Genomic DNA, 19580 nt, shown 5'->3' with positions numbered 1-19580 from the left:
GATTTAATACAATCAAATAGGGGTTGTTTGTATTATTCTGTAATGGTTTTAAAAAACAAGTAACTTATATTGTAAACAAAGAGGAGGTGGTCTGTGAAAGCTAATTAAATTAAAGTATAATTTTAAAATTAAACGAATAGTTTTAAATTTTGACATCTTAAATTTAAAAGAATAAATTATATTTTTGAACTTACCATCTGAGAAAAAAAGGCTCGATATCCCACCTAAATTTGGATTTATTTAATGTATGGTTTGATTACATATATCGACTAAAAAGCACACTGCAGTGTTTCTTAACATTTTCTTCACTTCAAAAAAATCGATTCACAATATACTTATTTAAAATGCAGTTCATATCATTGTCAACACATATTTTCATATAATGGCGAATTTATAGTTTTTTCAATATTTCTTATTTTACAAAGGACATAATTGACAATATTTCTGTATGTTCTTCTTTAAGGTTTTGCCTCCTTAACCGTAACTACGGAGTTGTATTTTGAAAAATATCTTTCAGAATCAACGTTGGAAGCTGGCAGGGCGAACTTTCACTAACCAACCTGTCTAAAAATAATAGGACTGATACTCTTCTGTGAATCACATTTTGTTGCAAAGGAAACTTGTGTTATTTTATTAGTATTACCAGCCAACGACGAATTCGCGAATCTATCGCTTTATGCAGTGCATTTCGATGTTATTTTGAAAAAGTACCAAATTCGCGTTATTTCGCGATTTAAAAACAACAAAAACGGCCTTCTATCATATATTTTCTATCGTTAAAACGAAAACTTTACGTCCCTACCAATTAGTCATTTGACCTTGCTGCATCGATTGATTTTTTGCAATCTCGGTTGAACATCAATACCCTCAGCAAGCAAGACTACGCAGAGGCTCGCGAGTTTGTTATACTCCACCTCTTTGTTGAGGATTTATCCTCAGAGGACAAAAACTTTTATTTGGAACGAGTCAGATTGCTTCTTGTCGCCATTAATATGACTGGTGCACGACAGCAGCCAATTCCAATCACGTTCCGGTTCCGGGACTTGCAGTCCATCATCCGAAACCTCTTTTTTGTCAACCGGCCTCCCAGGCGAGCTAAAAAACAAGCGGGAAGAAGACGAAGAATAGTGGCAAGGCTTCAACCTCTTCCAGATCCTGATATAATAGACTTTTGGGCTCCACTTCCCATTCCTGGCGCACCGCCGAATCCAGGACGATGTTGATCTACGGCCACAGCCTCCCATACAGCCATTTGATCCTCTGGCTGATGTCATTGTAAAACTCAACCTTGAGCCCGAAATATCTAATAGCCAGCAAGGTACCCACGGCTACTTCTCTTGTACCCAGCTGGTCAACGCAGTGTTAATGTTCAACATCAGTTAAGCATAATGGAATCTTTCCAAGATCTCCCTCCTGATGGCATTTTGGCGTCGTCTCTTCCAAGACTTAAGTGAAGTTTCTGAACAGGATGACCAACGTAATGAATCTAGTGATAGTGACAGGCTTCAGTGTCTAGTGATAGTGAAGAAGATATTCCAAGTGAAACACAAATTGCTTTTTATCGTGTTCCTTGTATTACACCTAACAATCTAGTGTTTGATATTTCTGGTGATCTATGTTGTGCCTTCCAGATTACTCAACACCTTCTTCCAATGCCCGTATGGAGCTACGTCGTGCTCAACTTCACTATGACCCCATAGGTCAGACAATGACTAGTGCTGGTACCATTGAAGTAGTTTCTCGTGATTGGTGAACAATTGCTTTCCAATATTTTGTGTACCGAAAGGAAACGATGACTTCCGCATTTTCTTTTGATTGCTTGGACATATCTTTACAAGCAGTCTTCCCACATCACTTTACCCAGAGTTGCCGATGCAGCTCTCAAAGCTTCTCCAGATGACTTCATGGTCAAGATAGACTTCTCCCAGGGGCTGTGCCACGTAAAGCTTGCACATTGTACCAGGAAGTTCTTTGAAATCCGTCTAGCTGGTAGTTTATTTCGTTTTTACCGACTTCCTATGAGATGGTCTCTCAGCTCTGTCTTCATGCAGCTTGCGATTAAGCTCAAACTTCCAAAGAACGTCGAGTTCCTGTCGTACTGCGACGACATTTTGCTGTTAGGAACTCCTGATAGACTAGAGCACATCATCGATATTCTACGAAGTCTTCATCTGAAGATAAAAGTCAAGAAGTATTCTGACACCTACGAGAACTTTGACTTTTTTTTTTAGGTAATATTAACATAGATTTTGGACCTAATTGTATGTCAGTGTTACCTGCATATCTTGAAATTATAAAATCTTACCCTTGGCCTCTGTTACGTGTTTCGAAACATGTCAGGCAAGTTCTGACAGGGTATATTGTATGAATCACTCCGGTAACCACACTTACGTATCCTATTACCCACATTGTTCTTTAAAACAACTTTTCTACCTTCGTTTGTAATGCAGTTTGTGTCGGTGTCTTCCCAGTCTGACCTTGTTTGACGCAGTCCAGGATACTCATTTACTATATATATGTTAACGCTACCTCTTACACAATTGCATCAACAGATGCCGATGATCGGGCGCTCTTTTACTTTTCCTGGAACTTAAAGTTTCCCATCTTTGTTATGGAATTTCTCGGTGTCATACTCTCGCCATTCTATTGTACGCTGACAGTCAACCAACTGGGTTTTGTGACAACCTTGGAGTTGTATACTGTCTTTCTCGAAAGACGTGTCGAGCATCTTATCTGTACTCCATAGCCCATATATTGTACAATTTTTGTAATTACCGTGTTCTGTATATTCTTACTACTGAAAATAAAACAGATGAACTGAGTGCACGATTCTCCAACGGCCCTCAGCCAATCACAGGGCATCACCAACCGTCATCAGCTTTGAAGCTGGATGACGTTGATTTAAGAGCTCAAGGAGAGTTGGTATCCTGCGCACGGTAAGCCTTGATTGATTGATTGCGTTGTAGTGCCCATAATGAGGAAGGAGTCAATGAGTTTGTTTCAGTTTCACCTCAGTGATATGGTCCTCGTAGTGCTGCGTCAAGTTTTAGGTTCATTAAGAATTTTTCTTTTTTTATTTTCTCAAAAACAGCGCATGAGGTTTAACACACATATCAATTTTGTTCAGCTCAATATGATATATCGATGGACATTTTTTCCAGTTAAACGCTCTTAATATTGTAGAATTAAAGATTTTTTGTCTTTTTTTCTTAAAGGCGTGTAGACATCTGGGACCAGAGGAGTATGAAGCAGAATGGATCCAAATCAGTTGCTTCAATGCCTCATTCGAAGAGTTTGTGTAATGCGTTATTTTCACCTGTAACAGGAAGTTACGTTCTTACAACGTGTATGGACGATAAGTTAAGAATATATGACACATCCAACTTGGCTGTTAGAACTCCACCAGGTAAGTATCAGATTTCATTCTATGAATTGAAAGAAATCAAGAGGCATTTATATATTCCTCAGGTCACGGTGTAGGCTTAGATCATCATACATATAAGGATAAACAAATCCAATCTCTCAACAGAAGTTAAAACAAGTAATTTCGAACGTGCAGTGTAGCATATAGTTCTCATCTGAGATCCTGTACATTTCTAAATTTAAGATGGCCACTTCCTTTTCAGAACCTCCACTTGGACATTTTTTGTTTCATGTATAACGAAATACTTCACTTTAATATTTTTCTTTCCTTTCTTGTACTGCTAATATAAAACATTCAGCAATTATTTCCTCTAAAACTGTCAACAATATAATCATAATGCGAAACTACAATAAATACCATTGTCCTGAATTGTTTTCTTAATGCTCACATGTTGTACAAACTTCGTTATTTTATCAGTATTGATTTATAGTTGTTCCTTTTAGAGACTTAGAAAATAGCATGTTATTTTTAGTGATTTTTTTTTATTGTAGTAATTAATTTAAAAAGAATTAGTAATGTTTTTATTAGAAAATTTAATTATGATTTAGAGTTGTTTTTATAAAACATTTTCCAATTAACAGATAATTTTGAAACTAATATATATACTGTATATGTATAGTATTACGTGTAGGGTGAGTCGCATCGGTCAGCACTCAATAATTCACACAAAATTGAATCCTGTTTTGACTGAGCTTCATGGCTTAAGTAATGAGCTTTCATAAGTAATACAGTAATATATGGAAGTAATACGTATGATTCCCCGAAAATCAGACCGGGTCATATACATACATATATAGCCCAAAAGACACAGTAGAGTTTATTTGTTTACATAAATATCTGTGTACAATTATTGTGTAAAGTAACCTGTTTGAAGTGTTTCAACTATTGTGGAATATTTTGGGAGTAGAGCACATACTTATGAGCAGTCTAAAGTATTATGCAAGAGCTTATTTTTTTATAAAAACACAGGAGATATATTCTCCTTATGGTATATAACATCTCTTATTTACAGATTTACTATTTGCTGTTAATTATATGTAAATGCTAGTAATTAATGTAAAGAGCACATTGCATAAAAGTAGTTTTTGCGCTGAAGTTTCAATTATTACGAATATTTACAAATTAGTACTGTAGAGCAGTCATGAATGAAATAAGTTCTTCGTCTGTATGTACAGATCTTATCAACTAATTGTACACACTTGAAGTTGGAAACATCGGATGTTTGGGCTGGTAACGGTCAGACGGCGACCGCAACGCTAGGCTGTTGATAGTGGTATATTAGGGCAAACTCTGTATTATATGAGGAGGAGTAGAATGGCAGTGTACAGTGAATTGGACAGACGTTGATAATGAAAATTGATGACCTCTTGTAATAGGGTCTCTCGGTGCAAACAGCACTAGAGGACTAGTGGTTAGGTTAATAAGTCTTGGCAGTAACGTATTGCTCAAACCAGGTACTAGATATAAAATCTCCTTTCGATACTGTAAAAATTTATTGCAACAAAATAACTGAGTAAATGCAACAGATAAACATAAATATAACAACATAAATATGAAAATCGAAAGGGTGCATTTGATTTCTTAATGCAGTATAATAACGGTTTTGACGTCGCGCAAAGTGGTTCGTTTCACTTGGTGTTACATATTTTATATAATTTGGAATAAGTTAGTACAAAACAATAAAATTATTCCAATAATTTTCAATATAACCGCCTGGTTACGTATGGGCAATAAGAATCCGATCATACGTGGAATAAACCCAGTCTCAAATAGAAGCAATTAAACAAAACAACAAAAATACAAAATAAAGTAATTATCTTAAATCTAAATATTCTACATACGGTCATGTTCTTATTCTCCATAGCACAACTGTACAAACCGGTTTACACAAAACTATCACTTAAACTTCACATTTTACATTATTTAACTTCGACAAATTTGCACTAAGAAATTTTATGTTAATGTGTCAATCACCTATGTTAAAGTACACCGCGTAATCGCTTGCATTTTCTTATGATAACTCCAATAGATGGCAGCAAAATACAGGACTCTTTTTCAGTCACACAAGGAAACCTGAATCTACAGTAAATCACTGAAAATTCAATGTCTCTAATTGTCATCTGTCCTTTACTATAATTTTTTTTTTTTAACGTTTCCGTTACACTTTCTAAATTCCAAAGATGGCAAATTGTTGGCACCCTATCATGTGGCGCGATCTTGGTGAAAATGGCAAGTGTATTGGGTATGTCATAAGGGATTGTTCAAGATGATGGCGCATAAAATTTACGGCAAAAATGTTTTGGCAAAAGGGAACAATTACAGATCCCGCTAAATATTAGAACCGTTGTGCGACTGCTGTACAAGTGACGGAAGAACTGAAGCAGCACCTCCCACAGCCTGTCAGCCGCGAGCTACATGACAAACATTCTGGGTCAGGCTGCTTGCACGAAACCGCTTTCCACCTTCTTCGTCTTTCATGGGACTGAGTGGTATACTGCACGCGTCAATCTTTGTCGATGTTCCGCACGGATGATGACTTCCCTTGTATTGTAATGCTTCTCGCGAAGTGGTTACTTCATTTTGGAGGAAAGGTCGTTACGAAATCCCTGGAAACATTGTGCACTGCGCCTGCCACTTCAATCGTGATCCACACACGTTGTTCACCTTTCCGAAACGTTGTTATGTTGCTTGTACTTTCTTCTTCTACTTTACGACAGTGCTGCTTTTGACTGAATAACACAGTCGTTACCACTTGCCATACTTCATCTCCTCACATTCCCTGATCGGCTACGGAACTCACAGCCTTCTGACGTGAGAACAATGTTGCCACTACTTTTTATCCAATCTATGTAGATGATGCTTCTAGTGATAGATTAAGTCTGTTTAGTGGTGCAAGATTTTTTTTTTTTTTTTTAACGTTGACAACTATTATATCAAAACAGTTGTTAAAAATTAAGTAATAATATTAATTTTCAGTTGTGACGAGCATAAAGCATTACAACCAAACAGGTCGATGGTTAACCACATTTAAAGCTACGTGGCATCCAAATAGAGAAGATGTATTTGTAGTAGGGAGCATGGAAAGACCGAGACAGGTAAGCATAATCATGTTTGTTTAGATTTTTCTCTGGTTGAACACACTAGATGAATTAGTGTCTAAATGATCTTTCACTATAACAAATTTAAAACATATGAATAATTTGTTTGTGTTTTTATCGAAATTTAGTTACCTTTTCAGCAGCGAGGCTATATGAAACGTGGACCTACACTTTAAGGTGGAATCTGAACCACCATAATGCGTTCAAGTTTTTGTGTTTTCCCATGGGAATCGAACCCGGTGTCACGTGCACCAAAAGTGCACATGATAGCCACTAGACTAGCAGGAAGGGCTATACGAATAATTCGTAATTCTTTGTCAAATAGATGGAACACATTATAATACAGTAAATTCTTGCTAATCCGGCCCTTAGTAATCCGTCCTCTTAGTAATCCGATCCCAACATCTCGTGTCTGCCGCATAACGTTTGCAACAATGATTGTATTTGTTTATACTGTGGTAGCGTAAAAATACATAAAGTACTATTGTGGCTACCGTTTATTGTTGCTTGTAAAGCGCTTGCGTGATAATGCATGCCGCCATCTACCATCTCCATTGCTTCAACTGAAAATTTGGGACATGCTTCATTGTGAATGATAATCCACATACCATCTCAAGCATTCTCTATTTTTCTGTGGTTATGTGTGTAACCTTATATTTAGTAAAGTCTAGTACTGTATGTCTTAAATTCAGTTTCAGACACTCCCAATAATTCGGCATTTTCGTTAATCTAGCACCCCTCTTTGCAAGAAATGGCCGGATTAGCGAGCCTGGTGTATAACGAATTACTCACCCAGTAATATTAGCTGGGAGGCAGGATAGGATACAGAGGGAACCCTGACTGCTTGACCGTATGTTTCAATTACATCATTGGAAAGGCCTTTGTCTAGCACGTACTCGAATGAATATCTGGTACGAGGCTTTATTGCATTGTTCACAGTATTACACCTCGGCTCGACTGTCCTGTCCTCTGGTCAGTGTGCGGCCGGCCTTAGGCTTGAATTTCATCCACTATTCTTCTTCCCTGTTGATTCTTACTACAAGTTCTTTATGATGTCATCATCTTCAAAACGTTTGTTCTTTATATACCTAACATGCTTGCTATTTCGCTCTAACAGTGCATCCTTATTTTGTCTTCCAATGTCTAGTCTTTTCTACATATACCTAAACCAATATTACACCGTCTCACGTAGCACTCACTATTACCCAAGAGAACACTTAATACAAAAGTTGCGGTTCATGAATGTTCATTGTTACTAACTCAAAAAATATGTTGCGAAGCGTGGGTGCTTCCATTAGTTTGCTAACTATATGTATATGCAGTATATAAAATAAAATATATTCATTGATTTCATGTGGACAAAGTTTAGTAGTAGATTTCGTGAATCTGGAGTTTCCTATTGAATTTTTGTGTACTACTGTTCGTAGTTCACAGAGATGTTACACATTCCTATTCTGGACTAAATTATATATAACATTATTATTATTATTTCACATAAGTTGCGCACGTCGCCTTCGAAGATAATTCACAAGATCACTATGTACGTGCATACAGACAGCAAATTTACTTATCCAGTTGCCGTAAATGCAGGACAATATTTAGATTATTTCTATTTTAGCAACAATTCTCATACCCTAGAATGGTAAATGAAAATAAATACGGAATGTTAGTACAATAGGTTGTACTTCTGTGTATCAAATGATCCATTGCAGTTTTATTTTCCCTTAATTTTTGTTATAACGATTGAAATACGATACATATATTTTAAATATGTGATACAATAGTTAGCGAAGATTTGTCCAGCAAATGGCGTTGAAAGTGTCACATGATTTACTGTTCTCTTACAATTTTGCAAACAACGGAAGAATAAACGAGAATATCAAAATCTGGCCTCCATTACAATTTAGCATGTGGAAACAGTTATGAACAAAATGGCTTTGAGGATTTATTTATCACTGCGTGATTTGACTTGCTATTTAACAATGATGTGCAGACCATCAGATTTTTCATTGACATTTTTACACACTTGGCGGTTTTCTTACTGTTCGGTAGTATATTTTAATACAGAATTTCTTCCCTTTCGTAAATGTGTGTGTTGTATGTAAGTTCGCAAACTATCGAGTAAGGACTATGATACCTGATAGTTGTGATAACTTAATTTTTCAGTGCGTATATGTGTATGAAATGAAGTTCATTAAAGAATTAATATGTGCAGAAACACCAAGGATGAACATATCGAGCATTTATAGTATTTTTTTAGTCTTTCGTACATATTGTACACCATCTTAATATTGACATAGTTTCTTAAATTGCTTGTTTAAGTAAGTAACTTTAAAAATAATTGTAATCACCTTTACTTATATAAAGCTACATTATTTTTTAGATTGAAATATATGGAATTCATGGCCAAATAGTTCACGCACTGAAAGGGGAGGATTTAGCTTCCGTGTGTTCTATTTGTAAGTTTCATCCTACATTACCAATAGTTGTTGGAGGAAACAGCAGTGGCAGAGTTCATGTTTTTAAATAGACACAATAGTTTAAGGTAAGTTTATATACATATATATGTTTTCTAAACTTATTCCATATATACCCAGTGTGGTAGATACGCATTATACATATATTTGTTCTGGATTCAAGCGAACAAGTTCGATGCACTACTGCCATTTGCAGGTCAAATATTGCATGTTGCTTATTATTCAGCTGCTGCCTCTTGCAGGATCCGGAGTCAAGTCCGTGCAGTGCATTGATGGTAAAACTAAATTGCTGTTAGAAAGAGTGGATCATAGTACTTTTCCAGCCGAAGTTCACCTATAACAGAATTTGAAAAAGTATCAAGACTGCTATTTTACCGTATTATCAAAGAAACTGTTCTGATATGTTACAACCAACAGAGACTCCTGGGGAAACATTTACCCAGAAAAAATACCCGCAAGGAAGCTCTAATGAACCGTCCATCAACATCAGAGGCTGCAGTGCCCGTACACTATCTCCAACCTGAACGAAAGACCAAATGGCAGAAGCTATACGTTACCAGTAGGGAAGAACTAGAAGTATGTAGTTAACACTAGATGAGGCATACATTTACCTATCTGACCGTCAAGTATGGGTCATTGGTCATTAGTAATTACCTACACCGATAACGGTGCAAAGGGACCTAGAGTATTTGCTGCTGTAGGGCTACTTTCCCAAAGGGATTCATTGCTGTTGTGGGAGTTGTATATGCTGGGAAGTCGACCGTAAAGTTCGCAAAAAGTAAAATCGAATACCACACATTCTCATTTAACATCACGATCCCCATTTTCCGCGAGCTTATGTCTTACTATTTTACAGACAATATTTCAATTGTTTTCATTTCCATGAATAATAAGGCATCGAGCCTCACTTCGAACATATCTTCGCTTGTACCACAAATAGACCAAGTTTATTCTCCTCATCCTTCTGATTACGATATTATCCCCCATACCAAGTCAATCATACCGTATTGTCTGACGGTGAATTCCATTTCTGAATGTGAACTTAAAGAGGCTATTAAAAAGTTAAAATCTTCTAAATCAAGTGGGCCCGATCTATTGCCAACTTATTTATTAAAAGGATGTGGAGAACTTTTAATAAAACCATTAAATTACATTTATAACCTGATATTAACAACTTCAATATTTCCAGAAATCTGGAAGATTAGTAAAATTCGTCCAATACTTAAGAAAGGAGATGCCAAGAGTATTGAAAATTATAGACCAATATCTCTAATTTCCACAGTAGCTAAAATATTTGAGCATATTCTTTATAATAGAATATTTCAACATGTTAAACCTTACATATCTAATTTTCAACATGGATTTTATCCACGGAGATCGACCGTTACCAATTTATTTCTATTTATACAGTCTATTGCGGATTCCCTTAATAATGGTTTTTCTGTGGATGTAATTTATACAGATTTTGCAAAGGCCTTTGATAAGCTAGATCATGCTGTATTACTTGCAAAATTATCTAATTATGGCTTTTCAAAGCAACTATTATCATTAATTTCTTCCTACTTAAATGGTCGAAAACAATATGTTGTGTATAACAATCACAGTTCTCCATTGTTTTATGTTAATTCGGGTATACCACAAGGCTCTAATCTTGGACCTCTCTTCTTTCTACTATTTGTTAATGATTTACCATCTGTACTTAAACATTCACACTGTTTATTATATGCGGATGACATGAAATTGTACAAGGAAATAAGAGAACTTGACGATGTTCTAAAACTTCAGAGTGATTTGAATAACTGCTATTTATGGAGTGTTGAAAATAAGTTACATTTTAATATAAATAAATGTAATGTAATCACATTTTCTAAAAATAGAAACCCTGTACATTACAATTATACCCTAACAAACACTATTCTTAATAGAGTTCAGGAAGTAAATGATTTGGGTGTCATTGTAAATACTAAATTATGTTTTATCGCTCATATAGAAAAGATTGTCAATGAAGCTTTCAAATCTCTGGGTTTTGTGATAAGAAGTACTAGAGATTTTAATAATCCATATGTCATTATTATGCTATTCAATTTTCTAGTACGAAGCAAACTTGAGTATGCAAGTATAGTTTGGACTCCGTATTATAAGCAGTACATTGCAAAAATTGAACGGATTCAGAATAAGTTTCTGAGATACTTATATTACAAAACCTATAGAGTAAACTCTTATGAAAATAAAATATCGTATGCAACTCTTCTAAGTTTATTTGATGTTGGAACATTATCTGCTAGACGAAGGTATTTTCAACTAATATTTCTTTTTAAGTTAGTAAATGGAATTGTTGATAGTCCTGAGTGTCTGCATTTATTAAATTTTAATATTACACATAACTGTTTGAGAACAAGATTACCATTTATTTGTAAAAGATCCAAAACCATTGCACATTTGAATACACCTTTGATAAGTATGTGTAGATTATTTAACAGTTTAATACAAAATAACATTGAAATTGATTTTGCTATGCCATGTGTTGCCTACATAAGATCGCTTATAAAAATGTTACCACGTTTAGATTATTTATAGTATTGATATTTCTATATCTACTTATTATGTAAGTCAATTTAATTGTAATATGATTATAATGTAAGTCTTCAATATTTGAACAATTCTTCTATTGTTACTATTTTGAATTTGCTTAGTAACAATATTGTATATATTAAAAATTGCTCTGATAAGTTGGTTTATGGATTTTGTTACGCTCCTTTACTAAAAGATGGCTTTATAAATCTACTTTAGAAGTATTTCACTGATCCTGTGCTCATAAAAATTATTTTATCAGTCTTCTAATGTATTTTCTATTTTTTTTTTTTTTTTTTTTTTTTTTTGGTCGTATGTGATTTGATAGTTTGTGTATCTTCTCTTTCTGGTATTTTATTCACATCTTGCTCTCTCTCTATGCATTTAGCATCTTGCCATTATATGTTCTGATGTTTTCTTGTGGATATTTTTATTTATTTTTTTCTTCTTTTTATTTTTTCTTCTATTGTTCATTTGTGGATGTAATATTAATTTTGTAAGCCTGTTGTAACTGGGATAAAATCCTGTAATAGGCAGCAATAATAAATAAATAAATAAATTCGTGTTATTTCGGTGAAGAGCCTTGATACAGACTGATTGATTTTGTGCATTGAACGAAAAAATCATGTCTCATATCGGCGTATCTTAAATTTTCGTGGTCTCTGCTTACCTTGCAGAAAGGAGTAGGGGAAGTCTAAGAGTTCCTTGCAATAGAAGTTACGATATGAGGTCATTGTTCGCAATGCTGATGACAACATGTCATTTCTTGAAGTGAATACTTCTGTCATGAATATTGATGATATACTTCCCAATATTACCACCTAGTCTTTCACTCGTTTCTTATGTAGTAAAGAGTGAAAAAGTTCACCAATATTCAAATTTCCTTTTCGTTCTTGATTGGTGTATTTGCTTCGTCAAAAGATATAATACCTTTTTAGTAGATATGATTGGACAGCATTACCACTGTATATAATTGTAGTCACATCCTGACATAAAAGGAACCCCCGCAGAAAAATCAAACCACTTTTACTTTTCACATAGTCCCCTGCAACATTAACATACTTTTCCAAGCGGCCTTCAAGTGCTTCAGTCCTTAAAAAAAAAAAAAAAAAAAAAAAAAAAAAAAAAAAAAAAAAAAACCTTTTGGTTGGTCGTGTAGCGAATTATTCACAGAGTCAATAACCTTAAAATCACTGCGAATATAGGCATGGGGGACAAATTCGAGCCTTGATTCTTGAACTGCATCCACCACAACTTGGGTAGTGTTGGTGAGTGCATTATCGCAATGGAACAGTACCATGGCCCAACATCCCACGGCGTTTGTCTTTGATGACAGTACGTAATTTGTCAATTAGGGTTGCAAAATAAACATCTGTGATTATCTTTCCCGGTTCGAGATAATCAATCAAAGTAATTCCCTGTGCATTCCAAAAACAGATTCCATCACTTTTCTCTTAAATGGTTAGATATTGGATTTCTTAGGTGGAGAGAGTGGGATTATTCCCACTGCAAGCTTTGGCATGATTCGGGATCGAAGTAATGAATCCACGTTTCATCCAAATCTTCGTAAAAAAAAAAAAAAAAAAAAAAAAAAAAAAAAGTTTGTCAGCTTTGATTATCCATAACAGATTCCGACTTCTCACACAATGTGTCTTCTTTTGGTCGACCATTAGAACTCGCGGGACCTACCATGTAGTGACCTTTTTCATTAATAAATGTTCATGAAAATTGAATGCACACTGCCAGTTAAAATGTCATATGTCTCTGCTATGTAACGGATGGTCACTCACCAGTCTGCCAAAATGATATCGCATATCTGTGAAGTCATGCAAAATGGTGTCTTCATTTCTGGCGTGGTGACAGTTGCAGATGAATCATTCCCATGCTTATCTTTACAAGTCTGTCGACTACATTTAAATTCACAGCGCCGTTGTTTCACGACACTACGTCATATGAGGAATAAGAGTTTCTAAGAATTCCCACCATATCAGCATGGATGTCTTTGGGGGTGAGACGTTTCTTCATTAAATATTGTACCACTGCTCACAGCTGTTGTTTTCATTCATTCGTTCATTCGTCCAGTGTATTCAGGCTACACTTTTTACTGATCAACAAAAGAGAAGAAATAAATGTAAATTCTTCAAACTGTGTGGACATCAGTCCAAAGGTTGTATGGTGTTATGCCTAAAATTAAAAGTGTCTGCCACAACTAGAAGGGGTCAGAAGAAGAATACTATTCGTTGCCAATCTATAGAGACGAAACTTTTTCGCAACTATTTTGATATTTTGTAGGTTAATTATCACAATTTTCACATTTATTTTTTTTTTAATGTTGCACTTTTTTTAAAAAAAAAAATTATGGAACTTGTAAACAGTACATTTTTGGTAGTAAGGTGTATATCTAATACAAAAATTAGGATATACGTTGATTAGGTGCACATTCTAACTAGTGTATTCACTGAAATATAGAAATTAATGCAAAAATTTTAAACACTTCGGCTAACGTCATCCTTAGTTAAAGGATAACATGCAGCGAGATATTACCAATTCTTCTTTTAAGTTTGTTCTCCTGTCAGTAACAATCATATTATACTTGGAAAAGAATCTCTCAGCATCAACACTTGAGACTGGCAACCATATCGAATGTAACGAGCTGACAGCAAAAGATCTGTGGTTAACTTTTAAACTGTTTAACAGTGATACAGAGTCAACTTCTGTATCGTCCCTGTTGAGAATTTCAGTAATCTTACTTTTAAATTCACGTAAGCAACCAACAGATCATGAACATTTTCAAGACAAAACACAGTCAAGAATTTAAACAACAGTTCAGTTTTGTTGATGTCTACCTCTTTATGAAGTGAAACAGTTTCTGGATCAAATCACTCGCAGAGCTTTTTCGTAAATGCAACGTTTTTAAAGTTAAATAATATTGGAAATGCGTTTTTTTTTTTTTTTTTTTTTAAGTTATTATTAACAATGATTAACAAAAATTCCACTTTTTCGTTTTCATTCGCACTTTCTGGCGAATGAATATAAATAATTTCTGGCTCTGAAACGTAAATTTTGAGGTTTCGTGAAACATATACGCTTTTTTTCGTTTCACACATATCGCATTAACGGAAAAGTTTCGTCCCTACCAATGAAGTAATTCAGCGTTTCCCAACCGGTATGCCGCGGCACACTGGTGTGCCGTGAATGGGCCGCTGGTGTGCCGCGAGTAAATCGAAACAAAATTATTAATTCTATAGCAATTAAATTGCAGGACATAGGGGAAAACGTATATTTGTATTTTACATTATTATGAACCTCTAATATGAATCTATAATTTTAAGTTTCATACCGCGTTACTTTTCTGTACATTTTTAATATTGAAAAGGGAATCATTGTCATGAAGTTATAACTACTATTGTTTCTTTATTGTAGCAGACTATTTCGTAACTTCAAATTTTAAAATATCCAATCCTTTCGACAAAACATGCATAGGAGTTACCTACATTTGTGTTTCAAAAGTAAAAGAGGTTTGTTTGTTCGTTCGTTATTTAGTGGTCTTCCTTGTTAGTGAAAGTTTGGATGCAGTTTTCGAAAAAGAAAGCGTATTTTTAAAAACCTAAGTCTAATATTTCATTGCAATTGTTTTCTATTTTTAAATTAGAATGAAAAATAAGCATAATGATTTACCATGGTGGAAAACCAGTGATCGAGCTTTCTTCTCTGTGAGATCAGTAATCACAGAAAAAGATACCATGGTATTTTATATTTAAATATAAGAAAATCTATGAGTGTGCCGCGAGAATTCAAGTTACACGCATAGTGTGCCACAAGTTGAAAAAGGTTGGGAAACGCTGAAGTAGTTGATAGTTTCGATTTTGCTGGCATTGATTTGATGTAACTCTACTGTCTATGAAAAATATACACTGTTAAGTAACAAATTGTTTATTGTTGTTTGATTTCTTCTTACCGTGACGCATATGTTACTTGTAAATTTTACTGGTTACTCTTGGAAAGCGATTAACAGAAACCAGCACTTAAAAGCCTGTTCCGTTACAAGAAAATGAGGTGTCATTTATCATTTTGGTGCAGTTACACTAGAACCTATAACAGCGTAATCAATGAAATAACAAAAAAATGTAATCGTTACCTAAGAGTTAAACGTCTAATTTCTTTTTTTCTTTCAGATACGGTACAAACCAGGTGATGCTAATGAACTATATTTTGTTCCAACGTTTTATTGGCGTGCATATAGTTGTTATGAACTTACTTGAGTAAACAGTGAGAAGAAAAAAATGAGTGTAGTTTTATACAAACTGTTAAGAGTCTATTGTCAATGGATTCTGTGGCCTTTTTTGTTTGTTTTCAAGAAGGAAAATCAAACTGCTGTATAGTTTTAAACAGTGTAAGAATGAAAGTAAAATGCCAGTGTTTTTTTTTTTTTTTAATTATTTTCAGCAGTCGTTTATTTTAAATAGTTGTGTAGACTCAGTAATCATTTTTATACTTTTTTAATTGTATTTTTCGTTGTAAATATGACTTTTGTAATTAGTTTGTTTTCATGTAAAGCAATATCATTTTGATAAATGTTACTATCTCTTATTAACATTGCAGAATATTCCTAAAAATGTCTCAAATATTAACAAATCTTTTTTTTTTTTTTTTTTTTTTTTTTTTTTTTTTTTTTTTTTTTGTCTCATCAAACAAATAAGGTCGTTTCGTATAAGAATTGTTATTGTTCTAGTTTCATAAAACACCATGCCTCAGTAATAAGGTGCTTACCTCTGATGCGAAGGTTTCCTAGTTCGATCTCAAGCAGTGTGAGCTTATAGTGAACATGTGCGTTTTTTTTTTTTTTTTTTTTTTTTTTCGTGTCTTCATATTGCCTTCATGTCACTAATTCTTTCAATATTCTCTTACATTTACCCATTTTTTATTATGCATGACATTATCGTGGAACGTTAAACCAAATTCAAGACTTCATATTATTATATTACCAATTGAATATGGGTTACATTCAGGAAGAAGATACACAGGAAAGAGTGACCTCGAAACACTGACTAATCACAGGTACATTTTCTAATATACGTACAATTGTTTGGATTTCAGATATTACCACTGGAATGAGATGATGAAAGTCAATGACATTAGTATTTCATTATGCCAGAGAGGTTCCATAAATATCCAGTTTCATGTGTGTAAATCATAGGTTTAATAAAAATGCATCAACCATATGGATTTGTGCAATTGAGTGATATCCTGTATTTACACATGGGTCAACATGGACTATGTCCCAGGGCGGCAAATTTTCTCGGAGCAGAATTTGTTCGAAGAAATATATTATTTATGTTAATATATTATTATTAATTTATTAATTATTTTTTTCCACTTCCACGTAAATATTGGTTATTCACTTCTCTAGTTTAAATTATTAATTACATCAATAGTTTTTTTTTTTTTTTTTTTTTTTTTTTAATGGCCAAGGAAGTCTAAAATATTAAATACAACCCTGCTATCCTACCAGTCAATCGTTCAATAACATCGAGGAATACAAATCTAAAGTTAAGCGTTCGTAAGATAATGAGCAAAACACAAATTGCGTTTCCGTAAATGTTATGTTCAATATAAATTGTACAGTTTGGAGTGCATTTCTTTAGTCTTTTTAAAGGAAGGTTGTTCCTGTCTTAACTATCCTTTTATCTCGTGTTGACATGTCTCTGGATGCAATGATTTCCTTGTTACCGTGTTTATCAATGTTTACCCTCGTCCTGTCTGTCAGAATTTAACAAAAAGATTGCAGTATACTAACCATGTTCTTGTAGACTCATTCTCTTTCCTGCCTGTATTTTCTGCAATACTGAGTGTTCCATAATCGTTCACCTGAGAAACTGTTGATATTTCTTGAAGCAATGCCAAAATCCTATTCCATTAATTTGGAATGATTGACAGTTTGAGCTAACCAAATCCCACCAGGAGGTCACTATAGGAAATAGGCGAGGGCAATCATTAAAAAAAAAAATAATAATAATAATAATAAAAAATAAAATAAAAAAAAGCTAATGGTGGATCTACTATTTAATCTACCTGAGTTTTAGTTGTTTGATTATAGAGAACAGCGGTACCCCGTCAATATAGCTATAGCTTAAGGTTAGCCAACCTCACACGCGCCTTGAAAAGTCATTACCAACGAAGATTGACAGGAATAATTTGGTGTATTATTCCAGAAAAACAAATATTTCAGGAAAATCTATTCATTGTATTGAAGTTGTTAAATATTGAGGGGGAGTCGTAAAGAGAAGGGCGCACCAGGCCGGTTAGCCCGTCCGTGACAAGGATGATATTTACTTTTAGCCATTTTGTGGTTAAAAAACATTTTGTCTAAGTGACATTATACTTGTGTCCTTCAGAGTTGAAGTAGTTAAGCACAATACGTTGTTTGTAGCATGCAAATAAGAAACAGACACGTAAGACTTAAAAGAATAAGATTATAGTAAGGAAGGATCTTTTTAGAAATCCTTGCAAAATTTAGTCATTTTTGAAAAGCTCATGAAAATAAAATTATAACTGTTGGATTGAACTTTAACGTCCCTTTCAACACTGAAGTCAGGACATGTGAGACATACACTTACAACTTAACATGGGATTCGACAACATGAGGTCTAGCTGGAATCAAACCCTCCATCCTACCGAAGGAGCGTTAATCATAAAATCCACGACGAAGCTCTAGCAGGGTTCCTACTGACCTGGGAAGTCTGGAAAGAGGGGAGAATCAGGGAATTCAGCTTACTCGTAAATAATCCTGAAAGAGTAAGGGAATTTCATGGAAAGCAAAAAAAAGTAAGGGAATTTGAAGCACGAATTTTTACTTCTCTGAATCCATTTCTATTTTGCTATGCCCGGCTATTTGGTAGAGGGAATTACTTTGTTCTTAAAACCTCTATCTACGGACACACTATATATAAATGTATTTATGTATAGTAGATGAGGAACCCCGTGCTCGAGGAAAATATAATTGCTTTTCGTATATTATATATATATTAGGAAATTTGTAAATTGTGACCTGGGACACCTGGAAAATTCAAGGAATAAGTGGGAATCCAGTCAACTGTAATCGTATTAATCAATGTTACCAACAGTATTTGTTAGTTGTTAGTAATAAATCAAAACTATTGAAGAAAAGACGTATTTTTAAAGAATATAACTCTTTCTAGATGGCGGATAAAAGTTTCAATTAAATGTATCATGGATTTCAAATTTCACATACACTACCGCTCAAAAGTTTTCGAACGCCCCGGGCTTTTGTAAGCATTTACTGTGATCCTATTATTTTGGTACGATAACTTTACCGTCTTGCATCAGATGCACACCTGCCTAAAGCATAGAATTTGACGACAGTTGAATCGAGGTCTGAGAGGTATTGCAGATGATATGTCGAATTATAATACTTAAAATTCAAACTAAAACAGACAATATAATATAGATATTGCATAGTATAAACAGAAGTGTGGAGGGTGAGGCAAGATAATATTAGTTTTGTCTGGAAAGTGTAGACATAGAGGGTCAGTGCAGTGATAAAAATTTGAAAGAGAAAGTAATTTTCCAAATTTTGCAGTTCTTTATAGGTTGTTGGTATGCTAACGTTTAAAAGGCCAAAAATACCGTACTTTGAAAAGTGTTTACCATGGTTTTCTATGCTGCATTGTTGCTCGTTGAAATAGTAACGATGAGCATTACATATACGCTTCCACTGAACAACAATTGAGCAGAGAAATATATATATTGACCGTTGTAAACATTTTTCAAAGAATAGCGTTTTTAGCTCTTTAAAGCCAGCATATCAACAAACTATATGAAATTGTCTTTTTTTGGTTTCACTTCTAAAAATTAAAATTCGACATGTCATCTGCAGTACCTCTCAGACCTCGATTCAACTGCCGTCAAATTCTATGCTTTTAGAACGAGTACATCTGATGCATCGTACCAAAATAATAGGATCACAGTAAATGCTTATAAAAATCTGGG

At 34.3% G+C, this 19580-nt stretch overlaps 1 protein-coding gene across 1 annotated transcript in view; it reads left to right on the top strand.

The window, feature by feature from the left end:
* The window catches only part of LOC145668407 (WD repeat-containing protein 76-like), a 78824-nt gene extending 62045 nt beyond the window's left edge, over window positions 1-16779 (top strand). The window contains exons 10-13 of the mRNA XM_081736210.1: window positions 3216-3406; window positions 6401-6519; window positions 8906-9067; window positions 15746-16779. Coding sequence (XP_081592336.1) covers window positions 3216-3406; window positions 6401-6519; window positions 8906-9052 — 457 coding nt within the window. The 3' untranslated portion in view covers window positions 9053-9067; window positions 15746-16779. The remainder of the gene's footprint in view (window positions 1-3215; window positions 3407-6400; window positions 6520-8905; window positions 9068-15745) is intronic.
* The last annotated feature ends 2801 nt before the right edge of the window (window positions 16780-19580 follow it).

The sequence above is a fragment of the Thermobia domestica genome, chromosome 13 (genome assembly GCF_964235325.1).
Source record: "Thermobia domestica chromosome 13, izTheDome1.hap1.1, whole genome shotgun sequence".
Taxonomy (NCBI): domain Eukaryota; kingdom Metazoa; phylum Arthropoda; class Insecta; order Zygentoma; family Lepismatidae; genus Thermobia; species Thermobia domestica.
This window is presented reverse-complemented; position numbering and strand designations above follow the sequence as displayed.